Source organism: Acartia tonsa, chromosome 14, assembly GCF_053477335.1.
Source record: "Acartia tonsa isolate MP-2025a chromosome 14, ASM5347733v1, whole genome shotgun sequence".
NCBI classification, from domain to species: domain Eukaryota; kingdom Metazoa; phylum Arthropoda; class Copepoda; order Calanoida; family Acartiidae; genus Acartia; species Acartia tonsa.
Genome location: NC_137273.1, coordinates 17646095 through 17670655, shown reverse-complemented (window position 1 = coordinate 17670655; position 24561 = coordinate 17646095). Strand labels below are relative to the sequence as shown.

At 33.5% G+C, this 24561-nt stretch overlaps 1 protein-coding gene across 5 annotated transcripts in view; it reads right to left on the bottom strand.

Annotated features, from left to right (window-relative positions):
- The window catches only part of LOC145305915 (equilibrative nucleoside transporter 1-like), an 83426-nt gene that overhangs the window by 22386 nt on the left and 36479 nt on the right, over positions 1-24561 (bottom strand). For 2 of the 5 annotated variants that reach the window (XM_080147786.1, XM_080147787.1), the window contains 18 exons: positions 21320-21375; positions 20835-20908; positions 20066-20167; positions 19571-19608; positions 18904-18957; positions 18349-18415; positions 16911-17261; positions 16178-16232; positions 13077-13168; positions 11746-11792; positions 9050-9152; positions 8285-8366; positions 7049-7093; positions 6093-6146; positions 5548-5587; positions 2411-2462; positions 1297-1414; positions 187-230 (listed from right to left, as the gene is read on the bottom strand). In XM_080147786.1, the coding sequence (XP_080003912.1) occupies positions 187-230; positions 1297-1414; positions 2411-2462; positions 5548-5587; positions 6093-6146; positions 7049-7093; positions 8285-8366; positions 9050-9152; positions 11746-11792; positions 13077-13168; positions 16178-16232; positions 16911-17261; positions 18349-18415; positions 18904-18957; positions 19571-19608; positions 20066-20167; positions 20835-20908; positions 21320-21375 (1474 nt within the window). Of the gene's footprint in view, positions 1-186; positions 231-1296; positions 1415-2410; positions 2463-5547; positions 5590-6092; positions 6147-7048; positions 7094-8284; positions 8367-9049; positions 9153-11745; positions 11793-13076; positions 13169-16177; positions 16233-16910; positions 17262-18348; positions 18416-18903; positions 18958-19570; positions 19609-20065; positions 20168-20834; positions 20909-21319; positions 21376-24561 lie in introns of all 5 variants that reach the window. The other 3 variants (XM_080147788.1, XM_080147789.1, XM_080147790.1) reach the window with 3 other exon arrangements.

The following is a 24561-nucleotide window of genomic DNA, read 5'->3' as shown; positions in this document are numbered from 1 at the left end:
AATATGACCAGTGGCGTGCACAGGAATTGACCCAAGGAGGGGAGATGCAGTCTTGTGGGGATGAGACAACTCATTCCTACACAATTCCAACTATTTTATGTGGGGTGTCATCACCCGCCTACACCCCACTTCTGCATGCATATAAATATAAATATGACTGTATGATAAGGTTAATAATTTTCCTGATAAACTCCAGCCGCCATATTTAGCACCAATACTGACACCAAACTATACAAACAACAATTAGTAAAATTTTGATGATAGATAAGGTTATCTCATTATACTACTGCAATACTGCTCTCTATTTGGATCTCTCATGTCTATCTGTAATACTGCTCTCTAATTGGTTCTCTCATGCGTATCTAAAATACTGCTCTTAATCTGGTTTCTATGTAATACTGATTTCTATTCGGTCTCTAGTGTAATACTGTTCTCTATTAGGTTCATAGAATAAGGAGGAATAGAAATGAAAACCCTAAATATTTCTGGGAAATTTGAAGGAATCTTTGACTTGCGCAGTAAAGACAATAATGATAAAGTACAAATCACAATGACTAGTTGGACAAAACTAGAAAAGTTTAATTTGTATCAACATCTAATATAAGAAACATAAGAGCGCAACTTAGTTTTATAATATAAATACTGAGACCAATATTTTTTTGTAAATTTTCTTACATAATTATTTTTTTAAGGCTTAATATGCACATTAAATTCATTTTTAATCCATTGTGAATAGGGAAGAGGAAGCTGGATTCTTGGCTACATGGCTTTTAGTAAATCATTGGAAAAGAAATTTATTTTGAATATTTTTTCTGAATAATTACTGATATCATGTTATTTACTAACAGCCTTGTAGCCGTTTTGGTCTTTCAAAAGTTCCAATTTTACTTCAGGCTAGCCAGGCAGAATCTTCTACCTGGATTCTATTCTATACTTTATCTTCTTTGATTAGGTTCTCTAGTGTCTATTTGTAATACTGCTCTATATTTGGTTCTCCCATGTTCTTCTGCAAGACTGTTTTCTAATTGGTTCTCTCATGTCTATCTGTAATACTGCTCTCTATTTGGATCTCTCTTGTCTATCTAAAATGCTGCTCTAATTTGGTTCCTTCCTTATGCTGCTTATTATTCGGTTCCCTCTTAATAGTGCTCTCTATTAGGTTCTTTTACGTCTTTCTATTACTTTCTCTCGTAATTCTGCTTTCTGTCCAGTTCTCTCATAATACTGTTTATTATTAGGTTTACTCATAATACTGCTTTCTATTCAGTCCTCTCAAATTTCTAATGTTGTTTTCCTGATGTAGAAGGCAAGGTCTGGTGTGTGTGAGGTATCCATCATGGCCAGAACTATTGTACAGATCATTACCAGGATCTCAGCCAGCAAGGACCACACAATCCGTGGAGTTATGCACCCGCTGAATAAATGATAGAAAAATGTTTAAATATGAATCATAATTATGGATATCTAAAAACAATTATAAATCTATATTTTATAGCAGCTGAGAATAATTCAGAGTTGCACAGGGAGGGAAAGAGCAATTACTTTTAAATGAATCTACAACCCTCATTTTCCCATTCTTTTTTATGATTATGAATTAATGGCAAAATTATTTTACTATTGAACATAGCGTGTTTCATCGTTTTTTCACAGTAGCTTTTGATTATTGATAGGTTTTTTTTTGGTTCAGTTAGATAAATGTTAATGATTGCCCAACATAGGCTAGAAATAGGATAAAAGCTACTATGAAAATGCGACGAAACTCGCTTCTTCGTTTTCTTTGCATGATTCGAATTTTTTGAAAATTTTAATAATCATAACCCTTTTTAAAGCGAAGCTTTTCTATAATTAGGGTCGGTCCGTCCGTCCGTAACGGATAGCTTTTTTCGTTAATTTAGGCATGTTAGAATTGTCCTATCGATTTCAAACTTTGCATGGTGATTCCTGTAGAAGTTAGGTACGAGTTAGAAAGCGTAGCAACTCTCTAATCATTACCAGAATGTCCGTACGTCCATTTTAAACATGTTGATTTTTTAAAATTTTTAACAACAAATTTGTATGTGACCTAATTATCTGATTGGTCTGATTTTTGGTATACTGATTCCTGGGACAACAAAGTACAATATTATAAGCGAAGCAACTCTATAATTAAGTCCTAAAAATGTAAGTATGTCCATAAACATTATCCTGTATCAAGCAGTTTTTCAACAAATTTACTTGCAATTTTGCTTTGACTCTTATACATTTACATTCTGATTATTCAGTTCTGACATTATACAAGTGTTAATGTCCGTTTGTCCTACCGTTTCAGAGCTTCGCTTTTATGGATGTTGTCATTCTTGTTCAATAATGAATATGGCCAATCAGTCGAACATATCCCAGATATAGAAAAGCTGCGCTACTAAAAACTCACCCAAATTGAAAGAAAACATTGAGCCAGTTGAACACAAGGTTCGGTAGATGAGCTACGAACAAAGGGGACAAATTAAACTCATTATCAAATTAACTAGCGGCTTCGCCCCTAGCCTCTAGGGGCTTTGCCCCAAGAGGTTTAAACAAACCAATTTTTTGTATTTTAGATTTAAAAGAAAAATTTTAAGAAAATTTTTTTTTTTGGGGGGGGGGATTTTTCATTTTTTGGGGGGGTGGGGGTGTTCCACCCCCCAAGAAAATAGTTATAAACTTTCCCGGGACCTATGAGAAGCTACCCTGTAAAGGAGAACCCGATCGGTTCAGCGGTTAGCGAGATCCTTCGCTACAAACAGACAGACAAACAGACAGACAAACAGACAGACAAACAAACAGACAGACAAACAGACATCGTTCTACTTTGTATTATAGATTACAAGACAGCAACCGTCATTATAAGTTATGAAGTAATGAAAAATAATTGCATAAATATTATTAATTTTGTATTTTTCCTTATCTAAAAGTAACAGGATGTCTGTCTGTGAATAACTAATGATTTTGCTGACCAAGAAGGCAAAGTTGATTTTCAAAAGTTTTAGTATGGTAAATAATTAATAACAGACAATTTATTGAATGAGTGCAAAACAGTTGGTTTGTTTATAATTACTTGCACCTAGAATCTAGGGGAGGGGGAAGGCGGCCAGGAATGTATACTAAAACCAGCAGAAATTTATAAAGCTTACTTAAAAAGTGTAGTTTATTTGTACTACCAGTTTCTGAGACCTTAAGCTTAACTTTACTACTTTATATTATAGGACTAATAGGACGCTTCGGCGTTGGGGAGATTTTTTTTTTTTTTGGGGGGGGGTTGCAGCTGTCCCACCTCCCAAGAAAATAGCTTAAAACCACCACAGGACCAGTAGGTATATTCCCTGAAGAGTAGAACCCAATCGGTTCAGCGGTTACCAAGAACTTTTAATGAAAACAAATATTAGTTTTAGCTTTACTGTACTTTCTTGTTATAATTTTTCTTTTCTAGTCTCTAAATTACAAAACTATTTTATTCAAAATTTATATTTCAACTTCAACATTTTGGATTAATATCAATGACTAGGAATAAGTTTTATTAAAAAAATTTTAATGGTAAAAAATAGTTGTTTGGTAATATATTTAACTCTAAAAGTACTAACAAAGATATTGAAAAGAAGAAAATTTGAAGATGAACCTTTAGTTTATTATATTATTATTTTTTTTATAGAATTTTTCTAAGGGGAAATTTCTTTTTCTAAAATGTGTTTTTTTTCAAGGGTTTTCGATTTACAAAAAAAAAACAATGGTACATTCCCTTAAATTTCTAAAAATTTTCCCTTTCCCGAATTCTGTAAATAAAGTGCATCTAAAGTCTGATAGAGAATTAAAACTTAGACCAATAATTTATATAGATTATTGATTTTCATACAGCAAAAAAACGCATATTTTAAAAAAAATTTCCTTTACACTTCTTATAAAAATGAAAAAAGGTATTTTTAATGATTATTTTTATAATACCTATCTGATTTAAAGAACCTTTTATTTTCTACCACATAGTTATCCTTATGATAAAGTAACAGGATGTCTGGTTGTCTGTTGAACCAATCGGGCTCTCCTTAACAGGGTACCTTCTCATAGGTCCTGGGAAGGTTTATAACTATTTTGGTGGAGGGTACCACACCCTCCCAAGAGAAATCGAAAAAAACGATTTTTTTCTTTTAACTATGGAGACTTGAATGCAACATAGCAAGGTATCGTAGAGACTTGAAAGCAACAAAGATAGTTATTGTATTATTTAAAACAAAACAAAAACAGTTAATGTGCCACTAGAGGTGAAGGGGCGTAGCCGCTTGTGAAAATATGTACTTTGTAAATCATTCTGAAAACAAGTTTATGAAATAGTAACTTTAAATGTCCCAAATTAACAAATTACAATATTTTATGCTGTTATAAAACCTATTTCATGAATTATACAGAACTCCCAAACCCTTATTTTAAAATATGAAGGAAAAATTATTTCTATCCCTGCAGATAGGGCTCTAACTCTGTGGGGCCCTTTGAACCTAGCCTAATCAAATTAGGCATAAAGATATGTTTATTCTTTAAACGTTTGTTTTTGCCAAGTTTAATATGAAAGCAAGTCGCTTAGATAAAGGTTCTTGGGTGACTTTAATAAAATTACTAATATCTTGAAAACTTTTAGAACACGATTCCACTCTTAAGTCAATTTAAGAAATTATTACTGCCAATTTGAATAAAAATTGTAGTATAGCAATAGGTATTAGTGTCACAAGGCCTTGCTTTATGTGCGCAGATGCCGCGTCGAAAATATTCAATCAATCAATCATGTTCCTTTACAACACAACAAATGTATTTCGAGAAATTTCCAATCTATTTGTATAATATCTCTATGTTAAAGGATTAATTGGTAAACTTTAGACTTCCATCCAAAATTTTAGTGTTATATAACTTGAGAACTATAGAACCGACGTTTGAATTATTTGTGTTTTATAAAGGCAAAGCTTTTGTATAATTGGGGTTCCTAAACATGTTGGAATTATCCTACAGATTTCAAACTCGGCAATAAGATTCACGAAACAGTTTGGTAATATGTAGAAAGCGTTGCAATATGTTGATTTTTATACATTTCTTACATTATATAGCCGTTCTACTTTCATATGTTTTTATACGGCGATTCCTATGACAATAAAGTCTAAATACGGTAGAACGTAGTTATCAAATATCCTGTATTGAAGCTTTGGCCGTATGATTTGTTATTCATTACTTTTATTAATGTTGTCATCCTTTTTTATTTGGATTTAAGTATGTATATATTTTACTAGTGGCAACGCCCCCTAGATGCCTTTATTTATTATTTTATTCGGAGGTGTAATTTTTTTCTAGGGGCGATTTATCTTAGGAGGGTGGTGGTACCCTCCCCCAAAATAGTTATAAACCTTCCCGTGACCTATTAGAAGCTACCCTGTTAAGGAGAACCCAATTGGTTCAGCGGTTAGCGAGATCCTCCGGTACAAACACACAGACAAACATCCTGTTACTTTAGTATAAGGATAATCAAAGTCGTTATATAATTTAATTTGTCCTCCTTGCCTAGTGTAAGGTATTGTAAAAAGTACGAGGTGTACAACATCTGTAAAAAGTGGAAGAAAATCGCAATTAGCTTAAGGTACAAAAGGTGAATTTTGATAATATAGCATAGCAAGCTGTATAAAAAATTGTTAGTCTAATTGTCGTTTACAAAATGTCCGGTCCGTCTGTCGTTATGAGAAAAAACAGTATGAAAAATGTGATTTATTCGACTGCTATTTAAGATAGGCGGCTGAAACTTTTGTGAATATTCTCTATAACAATAAGTTTTGTCCGTCAGTCTACCTAAAATATGACGGTCATTTGATTTCTATTGTAAAAATTTGATTTACTCGGCTGCTATTCTATATAGATGGCTTTTTTCTCGGGTACTTGTTTGTAAACTTTTGTGATCAACTTTTTATTGTGAACGGACAAAGAGGATCATAGAATATCTTCACTATTACATAAAAAAAAACATTAATAAAGTGATTTAAAGGTTTGAAAAAAGAGTATTCAGACGGTTAAAATGTTTGCGAAAAAGGCGTATTTAGGCGATAAAAACTTGCACTTTCCTCCGGCCTCACAGAGATTTCAGCACCAAGTTCGTAATTCAACAAATACTAAAATAAAATAATTATTCATTTTATATTTAGATTATTTAATCTATTAGTGATCTGTCTGTCTGCCTGTAATCCTCTTGTTGTATATCTGTACCATTCTCATCTCTTAAGTTCCCTTTCTTGATTTTTTCTCTCACTCTCTCTTTTCTTCTTCTTCTCTTTCTCACTTATTCTGTTTTTGTATTTCTTTCTCTTTTTCTATGTCTGTCTTTCTGTCTGTCTTTCTCTCACTTTCTCTCTCTCTCTCTCTCTCTCTCTCTCTCTCTCTCTCTCTCTCTCTCTCTCTCTCTCTCTCTCTCTCTCTCTCTCTCTCTCTCTCTCGCTCCCTCTCTCTCTCTCTCTATCTGTCTGTCTTTCTGTCTCTCTATTTCTCTCTCTGTCTCTATTTTACTTTGTTATTACTTATTATTTCTAAAACTTTGCTTGTTGTTTACATTTTTGTCCTTGTTTCTGATACAAAGTTACAATTATTCATCCATTTGGTTGCTACTTGGTTGCAACAAACTTGGTCCGTCCGTCTGTCGGTCATGCATACTTCAGACAACTGTTTTATGAATGTTGCATGATTATCCTTCTCATTATGACCACTAAACATCTACTCAATAAATCAATTTGTCCGTTTGTTCATCCATGATTTTTCTGTGGATGTTGTTATGGAAGTCAAGTTTGTAGCTGGCTATAGCGTCCTAGCAAAATGGGGATTGATGTCACTGCTTTTGGCTTACCTATTTTATTGGCGTCAGGAAATACCCTATACCACATCTCTTTTCTAGGGGTTTTTCTTTCCCAACTTCCCTTTCTCTTTCCCTCTAATATGACGTCAGTAGAATAGTTAGGCCGAAGGAATTGACATATTTCCCTATTTTCCTAGGGCACTAGACGCATCTAGAATCTTTACTTACGTCTTGAAGTAGAAATATCCAGTCTGCCCTTGTGTGCCTTTGTTGCTGAAATAAGGGTAAAATTATAAAGGGAAAAGTAGGTTGCGGGTAAAATCCGTAAAGGTTGTGTGTTTTAAGTTAAAAACAGTAGTAGAACGATAAAAAACTATGTTATTTTTTTCAAATTTGTCTAAAGTTCTTTTCAATAAGAAATACACATATTTAGTGAATATTTTCGTTCTACTACTATTTTTCATCCTTAAAACACACACCTTTACGGATTTTACCTGCAACCTACCTTTCCCTTTATTTTAAAAGCAAAACTTTATGTCGGTTTCGTCATATCGCCTCTGAAAGGGCGTTTCGCCGTATTTTCACAGTAGCTTTTGATAAGTTACTTTAGGTTAGATAAATCTAAATGATTGCCCCTTAGGGTTAGGAAATTAGCTTTACAGGAGATAGAAATAGGAGAAAAGCTAATGTGAATACGATGAAACGCCCCTTAAGAGGCGTCCTTTGTCTTAATACAGTAATAAATGTAACAAGATATATTGATTTAATGTAGTAACTCTATAATAATTATCAGAAATAAATTCATTTAAAACTTGTAAATATTTAAGCTTTTCACATATTCACATAATTTGTTCTTTTCTTTTATGAATGTAAATACAGTCCATGGAATAATAGTGCTAACTCTATGTAGAAATATAGACAGGTATAAAAGATAAATACTTATTGATTTAGCATTTATAAATTTATTCCATAGAATAATAGTTCCAACTCTTTGTAGAACTATAGGCAAGTATAATAGTTAAATACTTACTGATTTAGCATTGATAAATATATTCCATGGAATAATAGTGCCAAATCTATGTAGAACTACAGACAGGTATAATATATAAATACTTACTGATTTAGCATTGATAAATATATTCCATGGAATAATAGTGCCAACTCTATGTAGAAATATAGACAGGTATAATAGATAAATACTTACTGATTTAGCATTGATAATATATTCCATGGAATAATAGTGCCAACGCTATGTAGAAATATAGACAGGTATAATAGATAAATACTTACTGATTTAGAATTTATAAATATATTCCATGGAATAATAGTGCCAACTCTTTGTAGAACTATAGGCAGTTATAATAGATAAATACTTACTGATTTAGCATTGATAAATATATTCCATGGAATAATAGTGCCAACTCTATGTAGAACTACAGACAGGTATAATAGATAAATACTTACTGATTTAGCATTGATAAATATATTCCATGGAATAATAGTGCCAACTCCTTGTAGAACTAAGGTCAAATACAACAAATGCCACCTAAAAGAATTTTTAAAAGTATTAGGTACTCTTTATTTTTAAAGCTTAATCTTATAGCGTTTTCTATAAGCTTGGTTTCCTATACAATTATTTTTTCAAAGATAAGCAAAAGTAGCATTGTGTTTAGTTAAAAACGAAGTGTTTTAAATTACAGTATTTAAAGTCTTTTGTTGTTGTTTAAGGAGGGAGAAAGCATAAACCTCTTTAATTGCATATTTATGGCGTTTTTTTCAAAAGTGTATAACTCTTTTGACAAATCTTGAATCCACTGGTAAATGTGGGTACAGGCACCTAACTTGATTATTTAGATAAGCTTGGAATTTGTGTTGGTCGAACATACGTTAGTTTTAGAGTAACTTTAAGGCAGCTTATAGTCCCTAATAACCTGCTTAATAACTTTGCTACTAATGAGAAATCATTCATTCTAAATTTACAAGAAAAAAATAGCTATGACTCAAAGCAGAAAGTGTCATGTGTGACGTCATAAAAATACGTCTAAAAAGGAAGGATGAGGGGAGAAGTGGGAAACGAGATACCTAAAAAAGATATGGATAAAAGATGTAGTTTTATGACGTCACACATGACACTTCCCGCTGTCACCTAAATTCCCAGAATATATACACATCAAAATGTATCGTTCTGGAAAATCTTAATTCGTTTCCACGAACCGGTTTACATACTACCTATCAGTTGGTGGATTCATTTCAAAGTTGATCCTATCCATTCTCTCGAGGCTGATTGTGCGCATGGCCTGCGCGTCCGCCCCCATATCTCGATTTCCATCCACTAAAAAAGTAGCAAGTATGACACCATACATACATCATTGTGACGTTGCCGTTTCTACAACCGACAGCTACTTTAAGTATGACTGTACTTTTGGCAGAGTTTTTTTACATTTGACAAAAAAGCATCTAGCTGTATTTCTGCCAGTTGTAGAAACGCTATGTACCAACATCATTAGCGAAGCACAAAAATACTAACTGACTAACTGACAAAGTCAGTTATAGAGCATATGTCATAAAAATATATATCTGGAAAGTAAAAAAAAAATACAAAACCTTTTTACACAAAATATGGATTTGTTATTTATAACATAACCGACAAACCGACGGACCAATTAAATTCTGAATTCACAACGATAACGGGAATTTGCACAAAAAAGTCAGCCATCTATCTTTATCAAGAGCCAAGAAATTCACGCCCCCCCCCCCCCCCGGCAACCCCCCCATATCCGTTTCATACTTACGGACGAACATTTCAAACTTTTTACCATTTTATTTATCTGTCAATGTTTAAGCCCCTCCGAAGATCAAATGCTTTGTTAAAATCAAACTGACATGAATTGTATTTTCGTAGTTACAATAAATATAGAAGATATAGATTCCTACTCAGTAAATAAACCAATAGGAGTACAGTGAAGGAAAATTGACCAACAGAAGTACAGTGAAGGAAAATTGACCAATAGGAGTACAGTGAAGGAAAAATCCAGCCATATTATCTATAATACAAAGTAGAACGATGTCTGTCTGTCCGTCTGAAGCTTAAGATCTCGGTAACCGCTGAACCGAATGGGCTCTACTCTTCAGGGAATGTACCTATTGGTCCTGCGGTGGTTTTAAGCTATTTTCTTGGGGGGTGGGACACCCTTAACCCCCCCCAAAAAACAAAAAAATCCCCCCTCATTTTTTTTTTTTTTTTTTTTTACAAATTTTACGAATTTTATGAATTTTACGAATTTTACGAAATTTACGAAATTTACGAATTTCGCGAATTTAATCGCAAAATGTTTTCCTGCTGGGTAGGTGCGAAAATTTGTGATCCGTTCTGCTGGGTAAGTAATAGAAGATGTAATTATACCTCTTGGGGCGAAGCCACTAGTTGGTTAATAAGTGTATAGAATTTTGATACATAAGGCAATTATTTTCATTTCAATTGCATAATATGACAAATTAGACAAATTTCTAATTTATAAATTTATGCACTCGTGTTATGACAAAACATACACATTAATTCAGCTATAGATAGTTGGATCTATCATGATGTATGAGTAAACTAGCAGCTTCGCCCCTAGCCTCTAGGGGCTTTACCCTATGAGGAAATTTAAAAAAAAAAGAATGAGTATGGTAATCATTACATCTTATATTACCTACCTACCCGAAAAAATTTGTGAATAAATCGCCAATCACAGCTGAAAAATTTGCAAATGAGTCGCCAATTTTTGCGAATAAATGGCGAATTCGCAAAAAATATATGCAAAAAAATCTAATTTTTGTTTTTTTTTGTGGGGGTTGGGGTGTGCCACCCCCCAAGAAAACAGCCTAAAACCACCAAAGGACCAGTAGGTAAATTTACTGAAGAGTAGAATCCAATCGGTTCAGTGGTTACCAAGATCTTAAAAAACGGATGAACGGACAGACAGACATTCTAAATTGTATTATAGATAAAGAATGATAATGAAACAGGTAGTTTTGAAATCAACATTAAATTTTAAGAATGTTTTTTTTAAATTTCATGACATTTCTTATTTAATAGCACAAATGTAGTTTTAGGTAATTAACTCTGACATCTGTGATTGGAGAAGCTCAAGTGTCATACATCATTTAACCAATCAGAGCGCAGATAGTTTTTAATCCACCAATGACAGATGTCAAAATTAATTAATTTAGATTGTATTTGCGCTTTTAAATAAAGGATCTCATGAAATTTTTTTTGAAACGTTCTTAAAATTGAATGTTGATTTCAAAACTACCTGTTTCATTAAAATTCTTTTTATCCTATTATATAAAGTAGTAAGTGTTTTTAGTTGTCCCAAAGGATCTCGCTAACCACTAAACCGATATTGTTCTCCTTTACAGTGAAGCTTCTCAAAGGTACTGGGAAGGTTTTAAACTATTTTTGGGGAGGGTGTCTTCAACCCCCTCTCAACCAAAAAATATTTTTTTACTCTTTTAAACACAAATTTAAAATGGGATGAGGTCGACTTTTCCCCCCTCAAACTTCAGTGCCACTAGAGGCTTCTAGGGGGCGTAACCGCTTGTCTTATAAAGTCTATTATGTATATAGTTTTATGGAATAATTTATCTTGCTCGTAGTATTGGAATGAATCAAATAACTAAAAAACAAATGTATTTGATTGCTCGAAATCTATACGTTTTAAGGATGGCAAAGCCCAAATTTTGTTAAAATGATCCATGTGACGTAATAAAAATGAGGGATTATCCATCTCTTTTTTAAGGGTTTTTTTTCCACTTCTCCTCTCATTTCCTTCATTTTATTACGTCACATGGATCATTTTTGACACAGTTTAGGCTTTGTCTTTATGGATTATTGTGTCTGATTAGCCATCTAAAGTTATAATTTATAAATCTATTGTATTTACCTTGTTGTTGTGGCTCTGTATTCCAAGTACCAGCTTTATTTACTGCCCTAAACACATCATCAATTTAATTTTTTAAAAGCTAAGCTTTTCTATAATTAGGTTCGGTTCGTCTGTACGTCCGTAACAGATAGCTTTTTTCGTTAATTTAGGCATGTTAGAATTGTCCTATCGATTTCAAACTTTGCATGGTGATTCCTTTAGTAGTTAGGTACGATTTAGAAAGCGTTGCAACTCTATAATCATTACCAGAATGTCCGTACGTCCTTTTTAAACATGTCGATTTTTTTTTACTTTTTTAACAACAAATTTTCATGTGATCTAATCATCCGATTGATCTGATTTTTGATATATTAATTCCAGGGACAACAAAGCATAATGTTATAAGCGAAGCAACTCTATAATAAAGTCCTAAAAATGTAAGTATGTTCATAAACATTATCCTGTATCCAGCAGTTTTTCAACAAATTTACTTACAATTTTGGTTCGACTCTTATACATTTATATTTTAATTAATCAGTTCTGACACTATACAAATGTTAATGTCCGTTTGTCCTACCGTTTCAGTGCTTCGCTTTTATGGATGCTTTTATTCTTGTTTTGTTACACATAAAAGTGGACGAAGAAATGGGGTTCTCACCCATCTACTTTGAAGAGATTTTCTTCCCCCCTTTCTTCCACAATTACACAGAAATCTAAAGGGATACATCCCCAATGATTATACACAAAATTACCCCTTCTTTAGATTACAATTAGTGGTTGAAAATTTTGGACGTATTGAACTAACCAGTAAAGATAAAATAAAAGTCCGCAAAGTTGTTTAGCCAACAAATAAGAGAAATATATTATAAAACTTTTGTATAAGGCTATTGTAATAAACAGCCTTATGTTCCCTCCCTCCTTGCAATTACAGTAAAATAGACAAATTGGAAGTTGTTGGGCATAATCTATGGAAAAAAAAAACAGAATGATATAGCCAACCAATCTTAACTTTCAATTTTAAAATTTTCTACAATATGAAAATGTCAGTCTTTAATACGATATTATTATCTTAAAAGTTTTTTTTCCTTCTATCAAGTACGTTGGTGTAATGAAATTAAGAAGAATTAAAATTATGATTAAAAGATGCTTGACTACATCAGAAAAATACAACGAAGGCAACCAGACAGACGGACACGCAAAAACATAAATAGGGTTGTCCATTAAATGAAAATCTTGTAACTAAATAACTAAAATAGACAAACAGACTTTCTAGTGGAATAATAGAGTAGCTAAACCTTAAAAATTGTATCGAATTGTTACAAGATTCGTTAAACAAAGTTTTAAATGCACACCCTTTACTATAATGAGCAGTGTCTTGTCGTTGTTGTTGCTGTATGTTGTGAGATTTCAGACTTGGAATTCTGTATTCACCAGCAGATTTTTCCTGAAGTAAATACAAATTATCCAGGAATCTAAAGGGATAAGTCAATGGCTGTTAAATAGACGTACATCCCCAATGTTAATACACAAAATTACCTGTTCTTTAGATTGCAATTTGTGGTTGAAACATTTGGACACTCAACTTCATTAACCAACCAATGAAAATTCATTAAAAGTTCCCAAAGTTGTTAAGCCAAAGAATAAGAAAACGTTATTATAAAACTTTGGGGACTAGTGAAACAAACATTCCATTGTCCCCCCCCTCACTCTCTGGATATTATCCCATTATGCTTAAATGAAATTAACAGGATATCTCTTTGTCTGTCTGTGTGGCTGTGCAGAACCGGTATGGTTCTCATTTCCAGAAAAGCTTTTAAACTCATTTTGGGGGGATGGTATTTGCATCCCCCATGAAAATCCTCCCACCCCCCTTAAAGAAAAACATTCTTTATTTTTCCTTTATAGAGCTAAAATTTAAAGAGTTGGGTCGACTTAACAATTTATAAACCTTATGGATTGAAAAAGGAAAAAAGTAATTGAAAAGTATTTATGTAGCATATTTTAGGATGGTGTTGACACCCCTTCTTTCACACACACACACACACACACACACCCTACACCCCTTGGGACGGGTTCTCCTTCGATTTCAAGTGATCATGTAAAGGGCATCATCCGCTTATAATGGGATACAACTCCCACTGCTGTATATTAGGTTAAGTCACATCCAACAGATAACCAACCTTTTATTGCACGACCTTTGTCTGAGAAGGCTCAACTGTGCATTGTAATGAGTTGCGCCCTTCTCTAACTATGTAGCGCACCTGACATAGCAGCAGTAAGATTCATTTTCACCGTCTCTAGCTATGACTTGTTGTCTGGCCGATATTCGAACCTATCACCTCCCCTTCGACGAGCGGATGCGCTACTTGTTGAGCTACGGTCGCAAGTAGCAATCTATAATACAAAGTACAACGATGTCTGACTGTCTGTCTGTTTGTACCTAAGGATCTCGCTAACCGCTGATCGGGTTCTCCTTTACAGGGTAGCTTCTCATAGGTCCCAGGAAGGTTTATAACTATTTTAAGGGAGGGTACCACCACCTTCCCAAGAGAAATTATAAATAAAATCGAGAGAAAAAGAAATTACGAAGAAACTTGAACGCAACATAGGAAATAATTACATATTGAAAATAAAAAAAAACATTCAAAGTGTCACTAGAGGTCTCTAGGGGCGTAGCCGCTAGTATATAACAAAGCAAATAAAAAAGAATAAAAGAAAATAAATGCCAAGTATTTTTGTTGTGAGTAACTGAACTGGGGCTGATAAGATAAAAAGGTTAAATGTTTTATTGGATTAGAATAAATCTTATTTAGTCTGCAACACAAATAAAAATATATTTTATATAGATATTTATGTCTAGCTTTTCTACACAATGAAATAAAGGCCTTTCAGTCAATGCTAAAAAATACAGGGTGCACCACATAAATCCGGACTTTTTCTTATTTTTAAACAAATAAACATAGAATCGTCAATTTTAAAGATTTTATTGAATTTTAAAAACTAAGAAGCAACCTAGGTATATGACTATTAGATTATTTAATAAAATCGCCGCCAGCTTCAATCACCGCCTCTACCCGCCCCCTGAACCGCCCGCCGACCCTGGTCACCATGTCCCTGTTCAACCAGGCGAAGTTCTCCATGATAGAAGCAATGAGAGAAGTCTTTTTGGTATGGGCGCGTCTATTGGTTCATGCTTTAATGGCGCTCCAGGCCCAAAAGTCCATTGGATTAGGATCGGGGCTGCTGGGAGGCCACATCTCCTTAAGCTTAATGTCAGAATGTCAGCCAATCACAGCGTGGCATTTTTAAAATGCCGCGCTGTGATTGGCTGCAATTTGGCGCACCCCGATCTAATTCACCACTAAAATGATTTAAAGATCCAGCTCAGGATCCAAATTAACCCATCTTTAAAGCTACCCTTTAACACGGCGGCTCTCATTTGGGCCACAGTTAAGCTAGAACAACGTTTCATACCTTTTTAGAAATGGCACGAAGATTAAGATAGGGTTATTAGCGCAATACATAGTCTAAAACGAGTTTCAAGGTTCCATGTGGGCCCCTGAAGTCAAGAACCGAGAAATTTTCAAGATTTTTGACGTTTTTGACATCTTAAAATCTACCACGATCCACTTTGTCGGAGTACTACAGCCAAGTCAGCTGTGATAGAGAGCTCTAGTCTTTTCTAGTGTTTTCACTAGGTATCTGATAGTATCTCCAGCAAGTTTCATTAGTCCATCTCACCTACAGATGGGCTGAGGTCAGATTTAGTAGGCCCAAGTCATAAATCCACGGTAATTTATCTGCGCAATTCGAATCTGCCTTGTTGAACATATGCGCGGCCAGCTCGGCGTACACGTCCTCCATCGTCCAAAGATTTTCATGGGCAAAAAGGTCATTACCTAAGCTTTTTATAGTGGGGTCAAACGTCCTGATTGGTCAAGTAGTTTTGGCGCTATGGCCGTTTTAAAAAAGTCCGGATTTATGTGGCGCACCCTGTATATATTTATGTATATTTTTGCCGGAAAATCAACCATTCACGCGTTGGTGAATTCTATCATTAACACAGATCTGGAGGGGGGCTTAATAAGCCGACCCCTCTAGTTTTTCAATGTCATTTTTTTAGGTAAGTTAGAGAGTTGTGACTTCATGACTTTTAAAGTTTAGTAATTATACGTCGGCAAGAGTTGATTTTATCAGGATATCTGGTCTGTATCGGACGTGGTAAGTCGGTTAGTTGGCACCAAAATTATAAAAAAAAATTATAAATAAATTTCTACATTATGACTTTTGTGTATAATTTATTTTGGGGTGAATACTTAGATATCAATGAATATCTAAGAAAAGTGGTGTTACGACCGTTTGACCGCTCCCTGACCGACTTTTTGTCCAGCTTTTACTATAGACAATAGACATATATTATGAATATCGTGTGAAGGTAAAATAAAAAAAATACCTTAAATACTTCATTTCTAAAATGTTGTTCATAAGCAGATTCCTCTTCGTCATTTCTGAACAAAATAAAAAAATCAACGAAAATTAATCTTCCCCCTGAAGAAAATGCGCGAATTTTTTTCTTCGGTAACTTGTCAATATTAAAGGTGAAGAAGTTTATGAGATTACTCCATGCTGTCAAGCAGGGAAAGGAGTAGGGGACAAAAATAGCCTTAAATCCTCCCAAGACGTTTTTTTTAATTATAACATGGACTAAAATACAATTTACAGCCAAGGAACTCTTTGAAACTTGCTATCAAAATTGTAGCGTGCATTACGAATTATGGATCAACTGCAGTTCACGGTAAAATATTAATTTTAAAGGCTGCTAGCTGACAAACGGCTGAACGTACAGAAAATTCCCGCACACCATTTTAAGCGACTTCAGAAGGCCTTCTTATGCTGCTTAAAACAGTGTGCGGGCATGATCTGTACGTTCAGCTAGCAGCGTTTAAAATTCATAGATTTTTGGAAATATTCGTAAATATTTTACCGTGAACTGCAGTTGATCCCAAATTATTACTTACATTCTTTATTAAAAGAAGTAAAGTATTTTTTTGTCTGAAGCTAATGTTCTCAGTAAATACTGGTCATAATTGGGTTTTTTCTCGGCAAAGCAACTATCCTCTAACTAGAGGCCAAACTGTCCTATTGTTTTAGTAGCTGCGCTGCTACAAAAAATATTAAATACTCACCTTGGATTCATATGCATAAGATGCGGGTCCGCATCCGCGTCCTGCACCATCAATATTGGCTTTGGCCGCAGTCCCGGCTCCAGATGCGGATTAACCGCATTCAAATGCGGATTTTGCGGATCCATGTGCGGATTTGCGGGGTTCAGGTGCGAATTTGGCATTTGATTGATATGCGGATTACTGCCCTGATTCATGTGCGGATTGCCCGCCATCATGTGCGGATTTCCCGCGCCCATATGCGGATTTCCAGGGTTCATGTGCGGATTATCTAGATGTGGATCCTGCGGATCGACAAGCCGCGGATTTTCCATCATGATAATATCGTCTTTGATTAGTCCACCACGCCTCATACTGTAAAATTGTATTTTTTGTTAAAACATCAGGGATATAGGAAAAATATGTAAAATAGTCAAAAACCTGCAAAAATAAAGCAGTCCAACCGCCATGGATGTTTTATAGTTTCAGCGGGTTATCTTTTATAGGAGCCGAGAAAATCAAGATTCCCAAAAAAGGTTTCATACGGACACACAGACATTTCAAATTATAGAGTAGCTTCGCTACTAAGAATCAATAAATCAATGTGAAAATTGATCATAGTTTCTTTTGAATCCTTATACTAAAGTAACAGGATGTTTGTTTGTCTGTGTGTTTGTACCGAAGGATCTCGCTAACCGCTGAACCGATCGAGTTATCTTTAACAGGGTAGCTTCTCATAGGTACCGGAAAGGTTTATAACTATTTTCTTGGGGGTTGGGACACCCCCCCTCCCAAAAAAAAAAATTTAAAAAAAAATTTTTTAGACTAAAATTAAAAATCAGGGATGGACCATTGGACACCCCCCTTAAAAAAAAAAAATTCGCCCGCCACAAAATTTTTTTTACTTTTTCTTTTAAAATCTAAAATAAGAAATTGGGTTATTAAATTCGACTCTCTCCTCCTCAAGTGCCCCTAGAGGCCTCTAGGGGGCGTAACCGCTAGTAGAAAATATTGTAAAATGGCAGGAAATCAATTTATAAAGTAAAACTATGTAAACTATTTAGGGAGTATAACTTTGTTAATAACAAGGATGATAAATTACATGTGTTTCAAAAATAAAAGTTATTGATTTTAGAAGGCAGATAGACATCCTGTTACTTTAGTTTATTGATATAATATCTGGACTATTTTTTCTTCAAAGGCAGTGTACTAAAACCTCTTTTAAGACAAGAACAAAATTAGGGTATAGTCCCTTTCTTGGCAACGCCTCTTAAGGGGGTTTCGTCGTATCTTCACAGTAGCTTTTTATAGGTTATTTTAGGATTTTCCCCACAGGGGCTAGAAATAGGAGAAAAGCTGCTGTAAAATTCGGAGAAACGCCCCTTAAAAGTCTTTGTCAAGAAAGGGACTATACCCCAAACTTATTATTATATTGAGATGCATGGCTGCTATAAAATTGTACCTATTCTCTCTGTCTGGGTGTAGGGCGTAGGGGTTACACTGTAGAGTACTGTACTGGCTATATTGACCTACAAAGTACAAAAAAAGATACATTTTAAGAAAGGTATAACAACTCAAATTCTAAATTTAAAGTTTGTAAATGTCTGTCTGTCTGTCAATCTATTTGTTTCACTTATTGACAAATATGTTATTGCCAAAAGACCTACTGAAAACCAACCATTTAATTGTCATCTTTGTCTGAAAGTCCTAACATTTGCAGTGCATGGTAATGATTTTCGGCTGTTTCCCTAATCTGACATTGAACATTTTAACGTCTATTTTCTACGCTTCATACACTAAAATTGCCTTTTTTTAGTAACTTCCTACAAAGAATTGATGCTAAGCTCCCTCCCCCCCCCCCCTCCCTCCAAAAGAAAACAGCTTAAAACCACCACAGAACCAGTGTCTATATTGCCTGAAGGTAAGGCCAAAATCGGTTCAGCGTTTACAGAGATATCAAGCTTCCGACAGACGGACGGACAGACATCATTCTACTTTTATTAATGTGCAAGCTTACCAGAGGGGGTAGGTGACCCATACGAACCAACTGAGGATCCTTCCATCATATAACCTGTAAAACGACAATTATGTTTATAATCATTTTTAGAAGCGAAGGAAGACGAAGAAAATACATCAACAAAAATTCTGACGTCATAAAAATGAGTGATGAGGAGAGGAGGGGTGGGAAAGAAAACCCTTAAAAAAGAGATGGATAACCCCTTGTTTTTATGACGTAACATGCTGATTTTTTTAGGGACTTTCTTCGTCTTTGAAGCGAAGTTACTCTATAAGTGTCTTTCTTCCGGCTGTAATACTAGTTTTGTCCTATCCTTGATTGAAACATTAAAACTCCCAAAAAAATATATAATTATACCTTACCTGGACCCATAAGAAGCAAGGTTATCCAAGCTTTTTTTGTGTGGGGTAAAATGAGGGATGTCAGAGGTTTGAGGGGGGTAAACTAATGTATTTTTAAAAATAAATTTGAGGCGGGTAAACGCTCTACCCCTCCCCTCTCTCCCTTGGACGTCTATGATTGGCAACTGTAAAGGAGAACCATATCTGTTCAGAGGCTGGCAATATTTTTTCGCTACACACACAAGCAGACATCCTCTTTATTTTACATAAAGAAGTGTGTTTGTTTGTCTGTTACTCATGGAGGGTAGGCTGGTTAAAATATTTACCTGGATGATCCATATAACTTCCTTCACTACGAAAACTGAAAACATATAACAATCAATTTTAAAATCAATTTAAAATTTGTTAGTATATCTTTTTTCTAAAAAAATTTAATACGGTGACAATATTTAATTTAATTTTATATATTCTACATAAACAAACAATGTAATTGCGAATATGTTTGTCAGCGAAGCGAACGAAAATGTTTGTTTAACAAGTTTAGGTTAGCTATATTGCTTAATTTTCACAATACGGCTAAAACACCCTTAAAATGGACAAACGAACATTAACATTAGAAGTGGGATTATTTTTTAAAGCTTACAAAAATAGATTTTGTCAATTTCTGAAGAAAGTTGTCTTAAGTTTCTAAGAAAAATATATTTTTAAACTAATAGTAATGATTATAAGTTTTCTATGCTTAATAAACTGTTACAGGATTTATCATTCAAAGTTTGAAATTAATCAGACGATTCTATCATGTTTAAATTGTTACATTCCTGTGCATACTCTTGTTTCTGATTTTATGATAATCAACATGGTTATTTATATACTCATCATTGAAGAATACGTCACTGCCCGCCAGGCTCATTCTTTCACCGTAACTACAACAAAAATATTAGATATAGAGTAGCTGAGCTCCAAATACAATTAATAGTTCACTAAAGGGCATCTAAGGGGGGGGGGTATTGGGGAAGAAATTTAGTTGTTGCAATATACTTGATGTTATCACACCCCCAAAACCTCTTTTTACAAATCAGATTAATATTTTTGACCCTTAATTATTAGTTTTATCTAAGGTTGGGCCGGATATTTGGCCAACGTTCAGTATCCGGAAAATTTCCAGATATCCGGCATCAAAAATCAGCCGGATATCCGGTATCCGGATAGTTTCAATATCCGGCCCAACCCTAGTTTTATCCCTTCCCTCCAAAATATTTGGATATTATTGTTTATATAGATTTTTTAAAATTTGTATAACATGCGGCTTTCATTTTAAAGATTTTTCTCTCTTGAGAGGTTGGTGATACCCTTCAGCAAATTAGTTATAAACCTTCCCTGGGTATATGAGAAGATTATCGGGGAATAGTCCCTTTTGTGGCAACGCACCTTAAGGGGCGATTCTTAGTATTTTCAAAATGACTTTTTATAGGTTATTTTATTTTTAGAGCCCCCCGCAGGGGCTAGATATTATTATCCCGATTATCGTTCCAACGGTTAAGGAGATCCTTTGCTACAGGCAGACATTAAGCTAGGTATTATATGACTTACCTGTCCAGATCTGATTCAAAATGATCTCTGTAGACAGGTTCCTTTAATGGTATAGGTGTACAATCACAATTATTCTAAATAAAAAATAATCAATATATTTGTTACCAGCAGATACGCCCCTAGAGGCATTTAGGGGCCCTTTATATCAGTCATTAATGTTCTTAGGGAAAAGAGTAAAAACCGCTGATTTTTGTGGTGAGAATCCCCAACAATCATGTTTGAAATTAAATACATTGACAATCATTTTGATAATATATGCCACAATTTTCTAGAAATCGCTTTATAAATCACGAATCATTTAAATATTTATAGAAATAGGCTTATTAACAAAAGATGCCGTTTCGTTCTAAAATTCTACTATTTTTGCAAATGTACAATTATATGCTATGTTTTTGCTTGTGCCTTTGGCATTTCGTGGCTAACAAAACTTGTTCTCACCCACCTGATATTAATGGTTTCGAAGCCATACTGTAAAAAAAACTTACCGGGGGTAACTGAGGATAGCTATTCAACTCAATACTATCTCGCTTATCATTCACTAAACAATCAACAAATATTGTCAATACGTTTTTTTATGTGCCTTCATTTTTTCTTTCGGAGCTAGGACAGTTTGGGGTAAAATGTTCCTGGTAACGATTATCTCCAAAAATCTATGAATTTTAAAGGCTGCTGGCTATCAAACGGCTTAACATACATAACATGTTATAAGTGGCATAAGTAGACCTACAAATAATCTATAATAGCCATGATCTTATGATGTATAGATTAACTGGAAAAAAAACACGTAAAATAAGTCTTTATTTGCGCTTTTACGTGCACTGCGAGATAACTGTGCATTATTGATTATTTCTATTTCAGATTGTTTGTAGGCTCTTCTCATATGGCTCGTTTTGTCTGGCCATTGGTCTTTTTGAAGCTGATTTTAATTTAATCATTTAATTCATCTTTTAATATATTTGATTCTCTTAATGTCTATAAAGTTGGTAATTGTGTTGCTCTGATGTTTGTAAATAAACTGATATTGTTAGTAAAGTAATATCAACAAAGATAAGAAAGTATAGATGAGAATTCAGGTAGCAGGTTTAATCATAATACATAAATATATTTATTTGGGCATTAGAATTTAAACAAAGTCATAAAATCAAAAATATAAAATACAAATACAATTAAATTGCAATACAATGATCAGTTCTGCCCGTGTAACAATGAATTGATTATTATAGATACATCTACTTTGCCCAAAATAAATTAGAAATTGGATAGTGTAGTCAGAAGATAGATAAAACACTTGTAGAAGAAAACAAATTTATTAAGGTTGGGTTAAGTAGAGATTAGAATAGCCCTGCATGGATAATACCCTATTGGGATAGGACCCTACAGGAGAGTCCTCGGAAAAGGAAAAAAAAGTTTTCAAAAATTGAAATTTATGAGGGGGGGGGGGGTTGCAGTTTCAGAAGTAAAGAAAAAGGTTTGAGTGAAAACACCCTTCCAGAGAAATGAAACCCCTTTTAATCTCTAGGCTTTTTGTCAAATACCCAATTTGAAACAACTAGCTAATAATTATAAATTAGTACACTTATTTGATTTACTGAAACTCTTGGGCACTGATTATCAGTGATTGTTAATTTCTACATAAATATGGCATTTCAAAGATTTCTTACATATTGGCTGAGATTCAAAATCTTTATTCTTTATTTTACAGATTATAATTTCATTCTTTGACAAATAATAGTCTTTTTTTTTAAATTGAAGCAGTCATGATATTTTTCAAATTTGAAGAGACCAACTATTTACTAACTAGATTATAATTACTAGACTCAGGTAAATCCTGCATTTTAATTTTAATTCTAATCTGCAGATATTAATCGATTTTAAAGCCATACTATTAAAAGTTACTGTTTGAAAGTGTAAAGATAAATTTTTTTTCTTAATTTACAGATTTTTATAATTTCTTGCAACATCTAATAAAATTGTACATCTATTACTGTATGTAAGATGTATGTTCCTAATATCTTAGTTACTGGAATTAAAGTCTTTACTCAAAATACCCTTAGTTTGGGAGAATGTATAAGCTTCTGAAGAATGCTGATGGTTTAGTATTTTTTTGTTAAATATTAAATAATCTCTTTTTTCATTCTGCTATCACTGTATCAATATTCTTAATGATAAATGCTTAAGCATAGTCTTTAGACAGCAAATCCTTCATTTATATATGATTTTTATTGATGAGTTTCATGCGTTTTAACATGTAAATAAATATTGACAAGTAATTGCAAGTTCTCCTAATTAATTTTAAATAATCTAATCAGTTCCATTAAATTAAAATCTAAGCATACTTATATTTGTGTATGTTGCATTACTGAAGATTGATTTGATTTTCATTACATTTATACCATAAATATATGAAAATAATGTTGTAGAGCCAAAGTAAAAATTTGTCAGAAAGTTTCCTTTTCAACTGGATCCTTCTAAATTGAAACAACCCTCATATTATGAATAAACCATTTATCATATTTAGATGCTTACAGTTGCATACAGTACATTTAGGGTGGACAAAAAATATCTACAATTCTCAAATTGTGTTAATAATAGAAATATCTTCATAATGTAAAATGGTTGAACTCTATATTTTAGAAAAATAGTAATTGGATGGATTAAAATTTTCATGGGGAATGAGATAATAATTTTAATGGATACAATACCAGAAAGGGTAAAAAGAAATAAAAATTAATTAACAAGCTTTCCTTCAGTAAATTGATTGAATTCAACTTTTATTAAATTTTTCTGCTATGATACATTTTCTATTAACTCTAAAGCTATTATAATTGATTGTTTTATCAGTTATATAAAATATGTACCTCTTTTCTTTTCTCTACTTTTTGTTGTATAATTGTATTGAAAGTATTGTGTATTTCTTCTTATGTATGGTGGTATTGATATATAATTCTCAAAAATGATAGGTAATATTTGCATTTGAAGATATATTTCCCTTTTTTGTGCCTGCAGTGTTTTATTTATATTTTATATATTTGGTTAAATTTTTTTTAAAGTACAATAAAAAAATTAATAAGTTTAGAATTACATTTGATATACAAAGTAGAATGATGTGTCCCTTAAAGGATTTCTATGACATTTACTCTATGTTAAAGACATAAATCTGTAATTAATTATGTTCTTTCAAAGCCTACCAGTAATACCTAGCTGGGTAATATAGGTACAGATTACAATAACGGTCTCATGACAAGCTGGGTTAAAAACTACTACACTGATTTGGTTCTGCTTTAAAGTAATATACTTTTTGGTCTTAGTTTTTTTTCAATGATAACACTAAAATTCTTTGATATTGTATTATTTTGCTTTTTGAATTATCCAACTCATGTAGATGGTTAGATAATAGAAAATTGAGATAGAAAGATAGATATGTTATCTTGTGTATGGTCTTATTCCCACACACAATTCCTCAAGACCAGACTTAAAACACACTCACATGAAAGATACACACAACACACTTATACAAACACCCTCCTTAGAACACACCCACACACACACACATACATATCACACACAGAAGATATATAAACCCGTTTTGCACAAATTTCCCTAGTAAAGAAAATTTATGGGAGTTTTATGTTTGCTTTTCTCAAAAGCAGTTAGCCACTTAACAGCCAGGCTATTAACATCAGATAAACATATTACACCAGTAGTAAGAATTACTGTTGAGCCAGAA